Source organism: Andrographis paniculata, unplaced genomic scaffold (assembly GCF_009805555.1).
Source record: "Andrographis paniculata isolate CXL003 unplaced genomic scaffold, ASM980555v1 Contig64END, whole genome shotgun sequence".
NCBI classification, from domain to species: Eukaryota; Viridiplantae; Streptophyta; class Magnoliopsida; order Lamiales; family Acanthaceae; genus Andrographis; species Andrographis paniculata.
This window is the reverse complement of record NW_026137600.1, coordinates 3,360,312-3,380,237: the sequence shown is the minus strand read 5'-3', so window position 1 is coordinate 3,380,237 and position 19,926 is coordinate 3,360,312. Positions and strand designations below refer to the sequence as shown.

Genomic DNA, 19,926 nt, shown 5'->3' with positions numbered 1-19,926 from the left:
TCATACCATATATTTGAATTGTATAGAATAGAATACGTACATGGTGCTATACCAAGCGTAGCCGGTGGTGTCGTTGGTGATAGAGCACATTTCCATTGGACGGATGCTCTTTATTGATAACTCGTTAAAGTTTGGGATTTTTTCTCTGAACATCTCCCATCTGGTGATCTTTGCTTTGACTGAGGGAACGAAGTTTCTAGAACTATGCTGTGCCACCACCTGTGCAAGTTTTATCAATTAATTAATTAATTAGAGAGATCTGAAGTACTGGCTGCTGCTTATTGTTCTGATCTGAGATGGGGTAAGAAACAAAAATAAAATATCGATTATTACCATTTGGGTGTTGAAACTAAGGTCTTGCAGTCAGGGAGAATGCTGATGGACTTAGCGGGGAGGAAATAATCCACAGCCCTGAAATTGATAGTCCGATCTTCTCTTGTATTGTTGTTGGTCAGGAATGCCGCACAGATAGTGGGATCTCCAGGCTTGTCGTACGTTGTTATCTGCATGCATAGGTGAGTGAGGACTGACTGACTAACAAAACAAGACTAGCTAGCTAGCTGTATTTGCTAGGTATACTAGTATTGTACGTACCTCCAAGTCTTTGGAAATCTTCTGCACATTTTGGTTGCCCCGCAGCAATGCCCTCATGCTCAACCTCATAGCCCTGTGCAAGTCTCTCAAGTGCCCGTATTTAGGATCCCTCAGCAAACCTGTCGCCCACATATTTATTTTTAGTCACAAGTACTTACTACTACTACTACTACTACTAATCGATCAGGCAGATAGATGTGGTGTGGATATAATATCATATGTACATGCTTTTGTGTTTGTGTGTGTACTTACCATATTCATCCAATGGAGCCTCGTCGTAGTAGCGGGTGGTGACAAAAGAGTAAGCCGTTCTGCCAAAGTTGGTTCCTCCATGGTACTGATGATATAGACATAGATATAGATGAAAGGGATTATTGTTAGATAGATAGGTAAAAGAAAGAAGGAAGAATGGAGGAGTGATAGTCTTTGTTTTGTTATATGTGTATGTGGGTAGAAACCACCTACCATGTAGTAGTTGGTTCCTAGAGAAGAAACGAGCAACAGAGTAGGCAATGTCTTCAGCAGACCTCTGAGAAGGAGGGTCACCGAACACTCTGTACCATGGTTCGCCGGATCGGCCGAGTCCGGTCCGACTCGGCCGATCCGGAACCGGAACGGTCAGGACCGTTCCGATTCGTCAAAAATATCCGATATTTGCCCAAAATTTTCCCATCCATTCATATCTTATCTATAAAACCCATTATAAATCTTATTCTTACCGATTTTCTACTTTTTATTCATATTATTCGAACAATTCATCTCAATTCGATCAGATCGGAGAAGAAAACATTTACCAGTGCGCTGAAGAAGAATCGTGGAGGAAAGACCTCTGTTCTGCGTTCGCGTCTGAAGAAGAATTGTGGGGGAGGGGAAGAAGAAGTGGGAGGATTCTGCGTTCGCGTCGGTGAAGAAAATCGTGGGGGATGCGTTCGCGTCTGAAGAAGAATTGTGGGGGATGCGTTCGCGTCTGAAGAAGAATTGTGGGGGAGGGGAAGAAGAAGTGGGAGGATTCTGCATCGGTGAAGAAAATCGTGGGGGAGGGGATTCTGCGTCGGTGAAGAAAATCGTGGGGGAGGGGATTCTGCGTCGGTGAAGAAAATCGTGGGGGAGGATTCTGCGTCGGTGAAGATAATTTGAATTATTTTTTATTAATTTGTTTATTTAATTTATAGGTTTAATTATTTTAGATTTAATTATTTAGAATAATTTGTTTAATTTATTGATAAATTTAGTTTAATTGTGTTGGATTGTATTTAATTTTTATTTAATCTATATAAATTGAGTTCATTAAAATTAATATTTTAGAATAACTTATAATCTTATTATTTAAAATTAATATTATTTTAGACAAAATTTGTATTAATTGTAAATTTATTGTAAAAAATTAATATTTTAATTATATTTTTTATATAAACAAATTAGTTATCTACTTAAATTTTTGTATAAGTTTGATTTATTAATAAACTAATATATAATTTGTCTATTTAATTAATGAATTACTATTTATAAATATTTTAACAATTGTATTATTCAATTACAGAGTTTGTGTAAAATGGCACCGCACAGAGATATTGGTTGGGATCATGCTACTCCTATCAGCAATGATAGAAAACAAGCAAAATGCAATTATTGTGGTAAAATTGTTCACGGCGGAATTACTAGGATGAAACAACATATAGCACATGTTACAGGTCAAGTTGAAGCATGCACGAGAGCTCCAAAAGAAATAAGAGAGTTATTAAAAAAACACTTGATCCAAGGAAAAAGTATGCGAGCAGCACATAAAAAAAAGTTAGAAGCATTGCAAAATTCCATTCGTTTGGAAGATGATTCTGATGAGGAAGAAGATGAAGTTTTTGAAATAAATGAAGATGAGATAGATGCTTTTGAAAGAAAACACTTAAAAAGAGCAATGGCTGAAAGCAGAAATATGGAATTTATGGAGCAGCAGCGTAGACATTCTGTTTCCGGAGATCTACCAAGCTTGAATTTTAAAGCCGGTATATTTATTAAATTTATAAAATATATTTAAATATTAGTATATTTTTTTTGAGATAACAACCATATATGATCATATGCTTTTTTTTTTTTTTTATCTTTGTAGGAGGAAGCAGCTCGAATACAAAAGGAAGTAGAAGAAATTTTTTCGAAAGCTCTATGAAAAAGACAGAAGGTTTGCATCAAAAAAACTTGATCCATACATGTTTCAATCGAAGAATAAGTCTTTGAAAAATATGTTTTCAAAAGATAATGCAAAAAAAGTGGGTAGAGCAATTTCAAAATTTTTTCATTTTAATGCAATACCATTTCACGCTGCCGATAGTGGTCCTTACTACCAAACGATGATTGACACGATTGCATCGGTTGGACCTGGAGTTAAAGGACCTACTGGTAAACAAATTGGTGGTGAATATTTAAACGAGGAGATGCAAGAAGTTGTACAGTATGTTGATTCTTTAAAGCAGAAATGGAAAACATACGGATGTACAATTATGTGTGATGGTTGGAGTACTCGTACAAAACATCCAATCATAAATTTTATGGTGTACTGTGATAGAGATATGATATATCACAGTTCGGTTGATTGTACAAATAAGGCGAAGACTGCGGACTTTGTCTACACCCTAATGGATAAGGTGGTGGAATCAGTAGGGGTTGACAATATTGTACAAATTGTAACTGATAGTGAAGCTAGTATAAAGGCGGCTGGGAAAAAACTGATGAGGAAAAGGAAGCACATTTTTTGGTCTCCATGCGCAGCGCATTGCATTGATTTGATGTTAGAAGACATCGGAGATATATTGTCAGTGAAAGATACGATAAAAGAAGCCAGAAGAATTACAGGATTTATATACAACAGTGATAAAGTGGTTAATTTGATGAAAACATATACGAATGGCCGAGATCTGTTGCGACCAGGCATAACAAGATTTGCAACCGAGTTTGTTGCAATGGAAAGTCTTCTGAGATATGCAACCGATTTGAAAAGAATGTGTACTTCTAGAGAATGGGTTGAGTACAATAATACCTCGAGGAGAAGACATGAAGCCGGAGATATATCAGACTTGATTTTGAATGAAAGATTTTGGAAACGGATACGCCGAGTCTGTGGGGTCATGGAACCCTTAGTGAAGGTTTTAAAAGTAGTTGATCAAGATAAAAAACCTACACTACCTATCATTTATGAGGCAATGGATAGGGCAAAAATGGCAATAAAAACCGCAGTGAAAGATTTTCAACAATATTGGGATATCATCGATGAAAGATGGTATAATCAATTGCATCAAGATTTGCATGCAGCAGGTAACTATTCTTGTTATTTTTTTGTTTTTATATTGTGCTAATCGTTTGTTTTATTTTTTAATTTTATATACATTTCATGCAGCTTATTTTTTAAATCCTGGTCTTCAATACTCCGGCACTTGTGAATTTGATTCATCGGAGGTTCGAAAAGGAGTAAAAGAAGTTATCAAAAGACTCGAGCCAGATTTGGATATACAAGTAAAGGCTATGAATGAGGTAAATTATGTGAAATTTATAAATAATATATGAATATATATATATATATATTAATTTCTAATAATTTTACTATTATATTGTCTATAGATAAACATATTTGTTAACAAAATTGGAGAGTTTGGAAGTGCACTTGCTATTAGAGCTGTATCTACATCTTTACCAGGTATGTATTATGAAATTTATCATTTAATTATATTTTTAAATATACTTGTTATAAAATGTTGCATTATTAATAATTTTTTATTTATTTTTAATAGCTGACTGGTGGAATATGTACGGTGATGAAGCTCCTAATTTAAGAAAAATTGCATTAAAAGTTTTGAGTCAAACTTGCACATCATCGGGTTGTGAGCGGAATTGGAGTACGTGGGCTTTGATCCATACTAAACTTCGGAATAGATTAGCTATTGAGAAACTGCATAAGCTAGTCTATGTCCACTACAACATGCGTCTTCGGGTAAAAAATTTTATGCAAAGGACAGACACAGACGATTTTTATGACCCAATTGATTTGAATCATATTTTTGATGAAAATGATATTTTAGATGAATGGGTTAGAGAAAATGAATCTCCACTTATTCATGATAGTGATTTGAATTGGTTGGATGAGGCTATTGAAGAAAGTGGAGATCGAGGTCAAAGTGAGCATAATGATCATGACAGTGATATGCTTTTATCTCAATTTATAGCTGATGGAAAAAAGAAGGCGAAAGAGAAAAAATCAGAAAACAAAAATACAGCCAAGAAAAAAAAAAGCAATCATATTGGAATCTTCATCTTCATCGACTAATGGTGAAGATAAGAATAATAACAATGATGATGATGATGATGATGATGATGATGATGATGGTGGTGGTGGTGGTGGTGGTGGTGGTGGTGGTGGTGGTGGTGGTGGTAGTGGGAGCTACAGGGATAGCCGATACTCAAGTGATATGGGATGGGCTCAAGGAAATGAAAATTATTATGCTACCCAAGACACTGATCATGGATATCGTCCTGGTATAGAAGCTCAAAGAGATTTTCTAAATAGTTTAACAGAATTTTCAAGTGAAGCCGATGCTTCAAATTTTTCAGATACTAGGAGATATTCTGGAGTTCACGAACATATGCAAGACTTGAATATAGGTTATTCCTATGGAGATTCTTCTCATAGCTCGAGTAATAGATTGGGGAGACAGGAGTGGGACCAACCAAATGCATATCATAATCCCTATTACTCAGGATACGGTTTATCTAATCTACCCAGACATCTTCAGGATTCAGCCAATCTTCCTATATTTGGATCCAACCAACCAGTTGGAACATATTACGGAGGGATTACATCTGGTTCGGGTAGTATTGATGATCGTAGACAAAATTATGGTTCATCAAGCAGAAGCAATGATAATAGAGAATATCGAGGTTTTGATGTATATGGAAGGGGTTCATTCAGAGAAAATCAATATGGTTCGAACATCTCTCCTTATCCAAGCAATATGAATCCAGATGAAAATGATTTTGAACCTCCACGACATTCCACATGGTATTGAATGGTAAGTATAAATATTTAGTATAAACGTAGTTTGAACATTTTATAAAATTTTATTTGTATTTTTTTTCTAATTATTTTTATTTATATAATGCAGATGATAAAGATGAAATCTTGACATTGACGGACACAAGGTACATCATTTTGTTATTAAAATAAATTTATTAGTATAATGACAATATGCAAAACATAAAATTTAGCATTTACATTTATATATATATATCCGCTAATTTAGTTGAAATATTATTCATTTTAAATTTTGATCTATTATAAATTATAATATATTTTTTCAATAATATATATTTTTAAATTAATTATATTTATAATTTGATGTATTTTAATTAATTATTTATTATTTTTTTGAAAAAATATAAATTTTATATAAAAAAATCATATAGGCCGATATTTGACCGATACACCGCGACCGATACGCCGCGACGTATCTGGAACGGTAAAGGCCGATCCGCGACGCCGATCCGCGACGGCGAACCATGCTCTGTACTGCGCAGTCCAATTCTCAGTCCACAGGGAAGGCTTGTTAGGCCCTGGCCCTTTGAACGTATCTCCACATTGCCTTCCATTGCAAGTGCTTATCTGATCAAGATCATGAATGATGATGATGATGATGATGATCCAAACAAACAAGAGGTAATTAATTAGATGAATGAATGCATACAATTGAAGGAGGAGCATTATCCTGCTTGCACATGATCCAGGGCACACCATTGTACAGACTCGTGGCCATTTCTGCAGCCCACACCACGTATTTCTATCCACCCTCTTCGTAAGCATCTTTCACGTTGTTATACTCGTTCTCGATCTGCCATGCCATGCATCAACCAGAAATCAATCTCTAATTCATTGGAGATTACTAATTGTTGTATATGTATACATACACCCACACCTACCTGTGCCATTATGATGGGGCCTCCTTGATCCGCAAAGAGCTTGGCTTCCTTCACCACGTTAATCATCTTCTGTGTATCTTTTCATGTGGAACTGCATCCATGCAAGATCATAAAGGATGATGGCGGACGTGGTGATGATTTATATTTATAATAATAAACCAGCAAATAATTGAATTTAAAAATATTGGTTGGTTACCTACCATGAATGGCTCGTTATAAGTATGGAATGTGATGTTGGGAACGTTTTTCAGCCAGTATGGAAATCCTCTGCTCATCAAATTATATATACGAATATATCTCAAGTTAAAAATATACAGAGTGTGTGCTGTGCAGTGCGTGAGTGAGTGAGTGATCTGATATAGTATTGTATTGAGATGGAGGTATGCAGCACCCACCCCAAATTCCATTCGGATTCAATGTATGGACCCAATCTGAGTGTCACCCACATCCCTTGATCGCCAATCATTCTAATGAATTTGACAAAATCCTTATTCCCTGAAAAATCGTACTGCAAAACACACCACAGAGCATCAACAATTAATTAGTTAATCTGATATGCATTGATTGATGAATGAGTGACGACATGATCCAAAGTGGAGATCTATCGATCGATTGAACCAAACAAATGAAATGAAATGATAATATGGTACCTGTCCTTCAGCAGGCTCGTGAAGGATCGATTGAACCAAACAAATGAAATGAAATGATAATATGGTACCTGTCCTTCAGCAGGCTCGTGAAGGTTCCAGAAGATGTAAGTCTGAACGACGTTGAGTCCACCTTCCCTTGCCTTCCTAAGGATGTCGGGCCACATCTAACCAATAAATAAATGAATAATAAGAACAACAATGCAGTTCTGCAGATCAAGAGACTTGAGCGAGAGAGAGAGAGAGGGACCTACCTCGGGAGTACTTCGGGGATAATGAATGGAGCCAGAGAAAAGCAGCTCTCTACTTCCGTTAATGATAAGGGAACGCGAATCGTAAGCGACGACGGGGCCGGCGGGAGCGGGCATGGGATTGGGGATGGGATTAGGGATGGGATCGGCAACAAAGGCGGTTACAGAAAACATAATAGATAGAAGAATGAGGATGAGGATGCTGTGGCGCTCTCCTCCTCGTGGCACCAACATCATATCAAATCTCCCCATCCATGATCGATCGATCGATCGATCGATCGATCTCCACCTGATTGCTACAACACTAAGCAGGACACTACTACTAATATATTTGGTATCAATAATTTTAATAATATTTTTGTAATTAAAATTATTTTATATTATTATTTGTTTTTTATATTAAAAAAATGATAATACTAATATAATAAAATAAGTATTTTATTTGTTATATAAAAATATATTTATTTTTTTATTTAAAAATATTTGTATTTTTTAATAAAAAATTATATTATATTTTATAAATTTTTATAATAATTATTTTGTTATTAATTTAATAAAATCTAAAATTTATTAAGAATTTTTTTTTTTTAACTTTTGATCCTTTTTAAAAATAATTTAAAAAATATTATTTATTAATAAAAATACTAATTTGTAATTTTGTGAGGGAATATAAATCTTTCGCAAGGAATTTTTAAATTCCTTGCAAATTATGTTCGTTAATTACGAATTAATTAATTCCCTTACAAAATTTCTTCGTAAAAACAAAATTCATCGGTATTTGCGAGGGATATAAAATTCTTTACAAAAATCCTTGGCTAATGTATATTTTTTTTTGTAGTGACAGTGAAATTATCTCAATGCAATTGGAAAGTTTATCTAACCTTATACATACATTCAACCAAAAAGCTTACAACAACATAAATAAATACATATAGAAGCTTCCATTTTCAAGGCAATGATAGACTTAAAATCTGTTGTCTTCATCTTACAAAACAATGGGGAGTAGAAGTTCTCGTCCTGGGCTCTAGGAGTTTGATGATAGATACAATCCTTCAGAGTCACATGGTTTTTATAGCGATGACTTCTGAACTTCACAACAGCCTTTAGTGACTGAGAGTAGGTGATGGTAGCCATTTCACGTTTGGCAACTGGTGGTAAGCTTCCTTGGCCAAAGTTCTCTTCAGTTCATCTATTCTTATCTTTTAATACATCTGATTCCTTTGTTTTTGTTTATTCACTAATATGGCAGCAAACAGTCTTGCAGGTGTTTGAAATTTATCCACAACTGTATCCTTCTTGAGTTTTTGTGTTTCTTATTGATTCCTGTGTTTATTCTGTTTCAATACAGAAGAACCCTATATAGTTTCAAAAGATGAAAAAAAGTCAACTGTTTGCATACTTTTTTCATCTTATTTATGTTTCGCCGTAGTTTAGTTTTCTCTATTGCCCGTGTGTATAGTTTGTCTTGTCTTTATCTCAAAGTTGCACTTTGGTCATGCCATGGCACTTTAAGTGTGCCAATAGCCACTAATTAGTCTTTCATGAAGGTGTATATTAAGTTCTTATGCCATGGCACTGTAAGTGTGCCAATAGCCACAAAATGATATATATATATATTGATATATTTTTAATTTTTAATTAAAAATTTAAAAATTACAATATATGAATATGAATATATAAATTTAAATAAATAAACCATTACAAAGAGAGAATAAAGAAGAAACTATAAAAAATAAAAAACAAAAAAGTGTCTGACCAAATTGGTCGGATGAAAGGAGAACCGTCAATAGGTTGGGATGAAAATAGGAGAGAAAGTGACTGATTTGGTCGGATGGAAGGAGTAGAACCGTACAGTGAATGGAAAGAGGAGAGAAAGTGACTGACTTGATCGGATGAGAACGAGGAGAATGATAGGATGGAAAGGAGAAAGAAAAAAATATAATGAATTATATAAATACATATATATATATTTATAATTATGCAATCAACCCATTTAAAAAAATTTAATTTTCTTTTTTCAATATATTTTTTTATATTATACTTTTCTTTATTTAGTTTTTTTTCTGTATTATTTAAAAATCATTATCTACAAAATAATATTTATTGATATATTTCAAAATTCTAATTAAAATTTAAAAATTACATTATATGAATATGAATATATGAATTTAAATAAATAAAGAATATAAATATAGATATTTTTTGAAACAAAAAGAAAGTCGGTGAACGAGTTGGTCGAATAAAAAGAGGGGAGAAAAAAAATATAATTAATTATATAAATAATTTTTTTTATAACAGTCCAACCAACCAATTTAAAAAAATAATAATAATTTTAAAATATTTTTTGATATTATAGTTTTTTTACTTTATTTTTTCTCTATTATTGAAAAATTATTGTTCATATATATATTGATATATTTCAAATTTCTAAATTAAATTTTAAAATTTCATTATATAAATATGAATGTATAAATTTAAATAGATATAGAATATAAATATAGATATTTTGAAAAAAAATGAAGTGGTCGACGGAATTGGTCGGCTACCACTCTAAGACTACCTTCAAGCCCAAATTCGGATGTCTTCCTTTTTTGAACCTCAACCGTCCAGTCGGACTCAAATATTTTTTGTTTTGCGTACCCAAAAAATTCGAAAACCCCTGCGTTAGTTTCAAATGCATTTCTCTATATATCATAGCATTAGAATATTGTAACTAAGTTATTGTATCAAAGAAAATGTTACCATCTACAAAATGATATCCATATTAATATATTTTGCACAAGTAAATCACTACAAAATAGCAAATAGAATTGGAAAAACACAACCCTCAATAACACCCAATATCGTCTATGTAACTGACAACAGGGATTAATTGACAAATTTAGTCATACTTGCTCACAATATTACCGGTAAGTACAGCTGATGTAAATATAAAATGTTAAACTATTAAGGGAACTTTAGTAAAAACAGGTAGCCATCCGTACAGCTTCTCATATATATGTGCTTAAGGATATTCCTTAGATTTTAGTCTATAAAGTATGTTTTATATTACCTATATATAGGCCCGTTATTTTGATAATCAATAAGACAATTTTATTATTTTCCCCAAAAATTTTTAACATAGTATCTGAGCCCGATTTTCCAAAACCAAAACCCTAGCCACCGCCGCCGCTGTTCGCTGTCCATAGCCGTTCTCTGTTCGACACCGCTCATACCGTTAGAACCGCCATCATCCGACGACCTTGCCGCCGAAAAATCTCTGCCAACGGTGGAACATGCGGCCTACACGCGCCTCCAACGGAAATCGCAGCGGAAAACACTTCCGCCGACGTTGTCTTTCGGCCGCTTGTGACGGCATGTCTGCCCTCCTCCGGCCGTCGTTCTTCGGCCGCTGCCTCCTACTTTGGTTCTCTACGTCGTGGTGTGGTTGGTTTTGTCATCGGAGTTGATTCTATTTTGTGATTGTTACCGGTTGGATTGTTCTATTTGATTTCATGATTTCGTGATTTATACCGGCGTGATTGGTTTTTCCATCGGGTTGATTTGTCATGGCTTCCTCAATCCAAAATCTCGTGACTCTCTTGCGTCAAGTTCTTGCTTTCAGTTTCTCCTCTGGTATGAAAAGTTCGTGGTATTTTGATTTTGGTTGCTGCTATCATGTCAAACCTACACTTGGCCTCTTGGCTGATGCACATCCTGTGTCCTCTTCATTGCCTATACATACTGCTAATGGGCGTTGCATGGATATCACTCGTTCAAGATTTGCATCTCTACCATTTATATCTCTTCTTGATACTTACTGCATTTCTCAATTGACCTTAAATCTTGTATTAGTTGGCCAACTAGTTAAGTAAGGACTTACTGTTATCTTTTCTATTTCTGGTGTGCAGGTTCAGGATCAACGTAGAGGTTAAATTTTTTGGGACAGGTTGAAAAGTGGCTCAACTATTTGAGGTACAATCTTTGAAAATTCCTCCATGTAATTTCTCTGTTGTTACTACTCATACCCCTCTTAGTACATTTTCTTGCCCTAGTCTTCAGTGACACCTTCGTCTTGGTCATGCGCCTTCCTCTAATATTTAGTCACTTGTTAGTAAAGGTCATTTGGGTTCTACTCGTTTTGAGTCATTTGATTGTTTACACTGTCATTTGGGAAAACAACCAGTCGTATCTTTTTTCTAGAAAAAACATCGGTCGCAAGTAAACCGTTTTCCTTAGTTCATTATGATATTAGGGGTCCTTCTCCTATTCCCTCTGTGGGTGGGTATCGGCATTATGTCATTTTCATAGATGATTACTCCCGTTTTATATGGATATATTTTTTGAAACACCGTTCAGAATTACTTCAAACATACATTCAATTTGCTCAAATGGTTCAAACTCAATTTTCTTGTCTTATACAAACCCTCCGTACTGAAAATGTCATTGAGTATTGAGATACCTTATTAAGTTTTCTCTCTGCTCAAGGTACATTGATCCTGCGTTCCTATCTATACGTCTCTCACCAGACTGGTTGCATTGAGCGCAAACATCGTCACATCTAGTTCGTGCATTCATTTTCTCTGCCTTTTGTAATAGTTTCCAAAATTCAGAGACAAAATATTAGGTATTTCAATTTGGTAGCTTCGGAACTTCGAAGGCAGTTTTCAATTGCATTAAAGGAAAAAGTTTTATAATTAAAATAAATACTATATTAAATGAAATTGTTTGCTGGTGCTTTAGGTTCACTTCAGTAGTTCGTAAGCCTTCCGTTCTTGCTCTTCCACTGGTTACCAGCTTATGACCTGCCGAAAATTCTGAAGACTTTTTAATAAAAGCAAAAATAAAAATTAAAGGCTCGAAAATATCCGAGAAAACAATCAAAAATTATTTTATTAAATTAAATATGATTAAATGTAATAGCTTCAGAAATTTTTGAAGCGCTTTTGTAATAAAAAAGAAATAAAATAAATCAAAGTATCGGAAATTCCGAAACTTATAGTAATAGTCACCAAATTGTCTCAACTATTATGTGCCTTTAAAGTTAAAAATAATTTTTAAATAGTTTTAAAAATTTCGAGACTATTAATATAATTTTTTTATATTATTTATAATAACTTCGATATTGAATCCAAAGCTAATTGCAAAAGTTCCGATAGTAATGTCATTCAGTAAAAAAAAAATGTTTATAATAGAAAATATTAAAAAGGAAAAAAAAATTAATTTGCAAATATATTTTCCGAAAGAAAAATAAGAAAATTTGGTGAGTTGATGTGCACACAAATTCAAAAAAAAATGGAAATAATATAACACCTCTTTGTTTTAGTAAAAATGCATAAAATGCATCATACATTATTTATTGCGTGCTAATATAAAGTTTGCATAAAATATTTTTTTCGTTCAAAATTGATATTTGATTGTAAAAATTAATACAATAATGCAAATTTTATACAAATAAAAAAGATAAAATATCTTAAATAATTTGTTTGAATAAAATAAATAAATAAATAATTGATTAATTTTATAGTTTTTTTTATACAAATTATTATATAATTTTTAAAAAAATTATAAAAATAATTCATTGATCAATTATTTAAAATTTATTTTATTCAAAAAATTATAAAAATAAATAATTGATTATTTATTTATTTATTTATATTATTTTAAAAAATTATTTACGTTATTTTACGTGTTTTATTTGTATAAAATTTGCCTAATTTAAATCTTTATTTAGTAACAAATATCAGCTTTGGACAATGATGGTGTTTCGTAAAAACTTTAAATTAATATAAAGGAGTTTTAAACAATAAATCAAACAAAGGTGTTTTATACCATTTTTACTAAAATACATTGGAGTGTTTTTTACATTCACTAAAATGTAGTATTTGTTTTTACAATAATGTTGCTTACCAACAAATTTGGAATTAGAGTAGAAAAAATCTCAGGTGGTGTGAAAAGGCCGATTCGGATGCCAAGTAGTCTTACAAAAGTCTATGACCATATGTGTGAAGAATCTTAAATAAAATTAAACATAAATACAAAATTTATCTATATGGATTAATTTTGTAAGAATAAATTTTTTTTTGTAATACAAAGAAAATAGAAAAAAAAGCTCATTTCAAAACTAAAACTAAAACTAAATATAAATATATTAATATGAATATAATTTTGAAGAAAATAAAATTTTCTTTAATACAAAAAAAAAAAAAAAAAGTTTAAAAGAAACAAAGTTGTCATTTAAAAATATAATTTAAAATTAAGAATTAATATATTCGTTGCACCGAATTCTGGAGGTAATTCGTCCTCCAATAATCGGCAGGCGATGTGCTATCATCCTCCGAATGTGGGTGTTTGAGGGGGTTTTACCGCTTCACAGTTCAATATTTACCGACTACATAACTTACACTGAATTCTTGTTTGACAGGCCAATTTGCTCATCTTAATAATTCTCACCGCTTCCACTTTGAATAGTGCAAATGAAGCCGAATGATGATGTTCAAATTTTAATTTAAATAAAAAATAAATTTTAATATAAATACTGTTAGGATTATGGCCCCAACCAAATATTTGTAGAACCTTAAAAATGAAAAAAATAAGAACGAAAAATTTAAAGGACACAAAGATATACGTTGTTTGGTCAAGATGACACGGGCAAAGACGGAACAAACTTTTACTATCAAGAGAGGAATATAAAATAGGCTCGAATAATAATTCTGATGCTCACAAACCTCAATCTCCCCAAACACCCTAAAGGCAAAACAAGTAACCCACAAATATATATGGAAAGACTACTTGTCTAATTTTGGTGTGTCTAAAACCCAACCCAAGGCTACCAATTAATAGGGGTAGACTTATGACAACTTTGTCACCATAAGCAATGTGGGACAACTGTTAATCAAAACTTTAAAACAAAACCAATGTGGGACAAAGCCACATAAGAAATCTCCACCTTGGCGTTTCCAACATTGACAAAATAGTGAGTTTGCTCCACATTCTCCACAAAAGCTCCATCGGGTTAAATCACCGACACTGAACTCCAATCCAACTCAAGCACTGTTTGAATTTGAGGACTGGAAGAGATTTTATAAACATATCAGCGGAATTCTCCTTTGTATCAATTTTCTAAACGCAAACCTTTTCTCCAGCAATGATATCTCGGATTAAATGAAACTTCACATTGATGTGCTTCATTCTGTCGTGATGCCTTTGGTCTTTAGTCAAGTGTATCGCACTTTGACTGTTACAATGAATAACAGTAGTACTTTGATGTAGACTAAGCTTGCCCAAAAGATCTTTCAACAACAAAGCTTCTTTAATTGCCTCTGTCACTGCCATATATTCTACCTTTGTAGTAGACAATGCCACAACTGGTTATAAGGATGCTTTCCAGCTAACTGCACAACCGTCAATGCAAAATACATAGCCTGAAAGAGATCTTCTTCTATCGAGATCGCCAACATAATCAGAATCTACATATCCAACCAGAGAGCTACTATTTCTTCCAAACTCCAAACAGGCATTCGAAGTACCTTGTAAGTATTTCAGAATCCACTTCGCAGCCTACCAATGTGGTTTTCCAGGACAAAACATATCTTTGCTAACAACACTAACTGCCTGTGAAAGATCTGGACGGGTGCATACCATTGCGTACATAAGACTGTTGACTGCAGTTGAATAGGGAACCCACGCCATTTCTTTTTCCTCTTCAACTGATTGTGGTGATTGAGCAGCTGATAATCGAAAGTGATTAGCAAAAGAGACACTCACTAGTTTGGCATTATTCATGCCAAAACGCTCCAAGACCTTCTTAACATAGCTTTCTTGAGTTAAGACCAGTCTTCTTTGTCCACGATCATGTTGATTATCCATGCCAAGAATTTTCTTTGCTGCTCTCAAATCCTTCATTTCAAATTCACTACTTAGCTGCAACTCCAGAGAGTGAATTTCGGACATATTCTTGGCGGCAATAAGCATATCATCAACATATAACAATAGATAGATGAGAGTACCATCGGCTAACTTTCGAAAATAGACACAACTACCATAAGTACTCTTCAAATATCCATTACTCAACATAAAAGAGTCAAACCTCTTATACCACTGCCTCGGAGATTGTTTCAATTCATATAGGGATTTCTTTAACAAACAGACATGATCTTCCTTTTCTCTAATTCAAAACCCTGGGGTTGCTTTATGTAAATATTCTCTTCAAGTTCACCATGCAGAAAGGCTGTCTTAACATCCATCTGTTCTAACTCCAAATCCTCAATGGCAACCAAAGCAAGCAAAACACGAATAGAGCTATGTTTGACAATAGGTGAGAAAACATCATTAAAATCAATACCTTGCACCTGAATACAGCCCTTTGCAACCAACCGTGCTTTATATTTTACTTTATCACCTCCTTGAATGCCTTTCTTTTTCTTGAAGACCCATTTGCTTCCAATAATTCTCTTATCTAGCGGTGGTTTCACAAGAACCCAAGTATTATTCTTATGGAGAGACTCAATTTCTTCATTCATCGCTGCTATCCACTTAGCAGAATCATCACGCTAAATTGCGTCTGAATATGTGGATGGCTCACTATCTCCACCTATTTATTCTACAGCAGACAATGCATATGCGACAAAGTCTGTATACCGCTGTGGAGGTCGAGTGTCTCAGCGTTGTCTTCAGTGGCTATGGAATATGGCGCTTCTTCCGAACTTTCAATATCAGTTGATGTCTGCTGAAAAGAAGAGTCTGGCTGAGGAGTGCTAGAACCACCAATTTCGAACTCCATCTGTTTCTTTGTTCTCACTTGAACTCAAAGACTCCTTGTTAGACAACATAGTCATTTCATCAAAGGTAATATCTCTACTGATTGCAAACTTTGGAGATTTGGGATCAGGACACCATAATCTATATTCTTTCACTCCAGAAGCATAACCAAGGAAAATGCATTTCTTAGCCCTATGCTCCAATTTTTCTTCATTTACATGCATATACGTCGAACACCCAAAAATCTTTAGATTAGAATAATCAGCAGAGTACCTAACCAAACTTCTTCAGGAGTTTTGAAGTTGAGAGCAGAATTTGGAGAGCGATTGACAATGTAGGTAGCCAGGTTGATTGCTTTAGCCCAAAAATCCTTAGTAAATCCTGCATTGGAGATCATACATCTTGCCCTTTCCAAGAGCGTTCTGTTCATACGTTCAGCCACACCATTCTGTTGAGGTGTCATCCTGACTGTACGATGCCGAACGATTCCTTCTTTCTTGCAAAACTCAATGAACTTCCCTCCGTAAAATTCCAAGCCATTATCGATTCTCAACCGCTTGATTTGTTTTCCTGTTATTTTTTTTTTCAATCAACACTTCCCACTGTTTGAAAGTTAGGAAAACATCATTCTTATTCTTAAAAAACTATATCCCCAAACATTTCTTGAGTAGTCATCAATAAAAGTTAGCATATATTTGGCACCACCTTTAGATGAAACACGAGATGGACCGCAAAGATCAGAGTGGATATAGTCAAGTGTACCTTTCGTCTTGTGAGTTTCTGGTGACTTGAAACTTACCCTCTTCTGCTTTCCAAATACGCAATGCTCACAGAACTCCAACGATCCTATACTTTGTCCACAAAAAAGTCCTCTCTTGCTTAAGATTCCCAAGCCCTTTTCATTCGTACGCCCCAAACACATATGCCATAACTTGTTGATGTCAGATTCAGCCAAAGAAGATGATGAAACAACTGCATGCCCAGTAACAGTCGTCCCTTGCAAAGTATACAAGCTGCCAGATCGGATACCTTTCATAATAACGAGAGCACCTATGAAAATCTTCATAACACCATTTTGACTCTTGTACCTGCAATTGAGTGTTATCCCTTGCAATGATGTAGACTTCTTCATGTATAAGGTCTTAAGCTTATCCCACATTGCCTTAGCCGAAGTCTCCGTTGCAACCTCCTACAAAACCTCATCAGAGATATTTAAGATAATACTCGAACGAGCCTTCTTATCAAACTCCAAAAATTTGGACTTCTCTATATCCTTAGGCAATTTTTCAATACCCCGGATAGCCAAGTCAACTTCACCTTACACCGAAATGGCCTCCATCTTGAGCTGCCACATCCCAAAGTTGACATTTCTGTCAAAATTCTTCACTACCATCCTTGTGATTGTCATTGTGTGGTAACAAAAGATTCCCACAAATATAACAAGGGCTCTGATACCAATTTGGTAGGATTATGGCCCCAAACAAATGTTTGCATAACCTTAACAATGACAAAAATAAGAACGAAAATTTTAAAGGACATAAAGATATACGTGGTTCGGTCAAGATGACCTACATCCACGGGCAAAGACGGAGCAACTTCCACTATCAAGAGAGGAATACAAAATAGGCTCAAATAATAATTCTGACGCCCACAACTCTCAATCTCCCGAAACACCCTCAAGGAAAAACAAGTAACCCGTGAATATAATTCTGACGCCCACTACTTGTCTAATTTTGGTGTGTCTAAAATCCAACCCAAGGCTACCAATTTATAGGGGGAGACTTATGACAACTTTGTCACCACAAGCAATGTGGGACAACTATTACTTAAAACTTTAAAACAAAACCAATGTGGGACAAAGCCACATAACAAATATCAAGATATATTGATATCAATCTAATTTTGTTGATAATTAAATATTCTTTATTCAAACTATAAATATATCTATATATATGTATAGATATATATCAATATAGATATAATTGGGAAAAAGGAAAAGAATTTCTTTACCCCAAAAAGTAAAACGACAAAAAAATTTGTTCATTTTTAAATAGGGACACTTGGATTTAAATACTTGTTAGCTAAAAAAGATTTAAGTTCAGTCCCTTTCCATTTTAAAAAAAACTACACTTCCTACTTTTCATTTCACTTTACACTTGACTCCCTAGTATCCATTTTACCCCTAAATCACCATATAATGTAGAGAATATTATATGTTCTCTCATTATTTTTATAAAAATCTACATTATTTGAACATTATCTGATTACGTACTTCAAAATTATTCTGCTTTACAAAGAAAATGTCAAAGTAAAGTGCCTCGAATTTTTATTTATGTACTAGGATCACTTACAGTAATTTAAACCTAAAAATAAAATAGAACTCACGATCCGAGTTTGTGGATGAGTTATTCTTTCAAACTCTTCCGCTCCCACGTTGCCCTCGCCGTCGAAGTCCTCTAGCGAACTAATTGCCGCCGAGCCTTCCTTCAGAAACCTCCGACGCCATCGGAAGTCTTCCCTCACCGCCGAAAGATCAGATCCCAGTCGAGATATCGAAAAAGGCCTTATTCCCAATGCGGAGTTCAAAAAAGTAAGTTGGAGTTTATGGTAGACTCGATTGTTTTAGTTCACAGTATAATGCCCCAATTTTGGAGTGTATAAAATAATATTATTATAGCAAATAAATATTTTTATAATATTTTTAGATCAAGAAATTAATATTCTGGAATAAATTTTATTCCTATTTTGTATATTGGTTATAATTATAGAGACGATTAAACAAATAAATATCGATAATGTTAAATATAATATATAATATATAATATATATAATTAAATATAAAGATAAATACATTATGATGAAAATAATAATAATATAGATAATAATAATAATAATAATAATAATATAACAAGCAAATCCATTTTCGAAGGAAAGGAAACAGACGTCCAGGGAGTAAAGGAAAGAAAAAGAAAAGAAGAAAGAGAAAGATTTAGTCGTTCGATTTCGATTCAGATTTCGGTATTGTATTCTTTGTTATACGTAGAATTTAAATATAAATTTTAATATGAATTTTGATATTGGGGATATTAAATTAGAAATTCTTCAAAAATTCATAACTGGCTATTCGGCTATTTAATCGACAAATTTCTTTAGTTAATAGCCTATTCGTAGTCCTAGCATTATATTCTGAAAATTTCGTATCGATCCGAGCCGAATTAAAAAGGGCAGTGTACTGCACCAGTCTGTTTATTTATATCTTTAAGTATTTTTTATTTAATAATCCGGCGATATAAATATTATGAGGTATAAGAGTTTTATAGCTAGAATATCATAGTCTACTAAATATAAAAGTTTGAAACCCAATGAGCTAATTATAGAAATTATCTTTTGAATAAACAGGTAGCTCCAATTAATAAGCATATAGCTCAGCTAATTTGAGTAAATAATGGGGCAGGTGTACGTTAGAAGAGATTTGGGTGAGGTTACGAAAGCTAGGGAATGTCGATAAGAGGTAAGCAATAAGGAATTAAATCTAATTTAAGAAATTAGGTATGCATGTTGCATGCAATTCTGATTAATATGTTAATGTGATATTATATGAATCATTTTGTCAGTGCATGTATATATTTATATACATGTGTGTGCGTATGCATGTGGAAGACTCCATTGTTTATGATATGTGATATATGTATTTGATCGCGTTGGTGAATTTATGAAAAGGAGGATAGGTGAGCTGTCTC

The 19,926-nt window shown here is 33.7% G+C and overlaps 1 protein-coding gene and 1 pseudogene across 2 annotated transcripts; one reads left to right on the top strand and one right to left on the bottom strand.

Moving 5' to 3' along the window:
• On the bottom strand, positions 1-7,529 carry LOC127261701 (beta-galactosidase 14-like; annotated as a pseudogene).
• LOC127261637 (stress protein DDR48-like) lies at positions 4,712-6,140 on the top strand. Of its 2 annotated transcripts, XM_051289917.1 has the most exons (3): positions 4,712-5,645; positions 5,739-5,775; positions 6,040-6,140. In XM_051289917.1, exon 1 carries the CDS (start codon positions 4,806-4,808, stop codon positions 5,640-5,642), a length of 837 nt encoding a protein of 278 aa, XP_051145874.1. In that variant the 5' UTR covers positions 4,712-4,805; the 3' UTR covers positions 5,643-5,645; positions 5,739-5,775; positions 6,040-6,140. The 2 variants fall into 2 exon arrangements, with proteins under 2 accessions (XP_051145874.1, XP_051145875.1); XM_051289918.1 differs by lacking the exon at positions 6,040-6,140 and having other exon boundaries at positions 5,739-5,855.
• Positions 7,530-19,926: the final 12,397 nt, after the last annotated feature.

Coding starts and splice junctions, on each gene's coding strand:
- LOC127261637 (XM_051289917.1), top strand. CDS start 4,806: ATGGAAAAAAGAAGGCGAAAGAGAAAAAATCAGAAAACAAAAATACAG.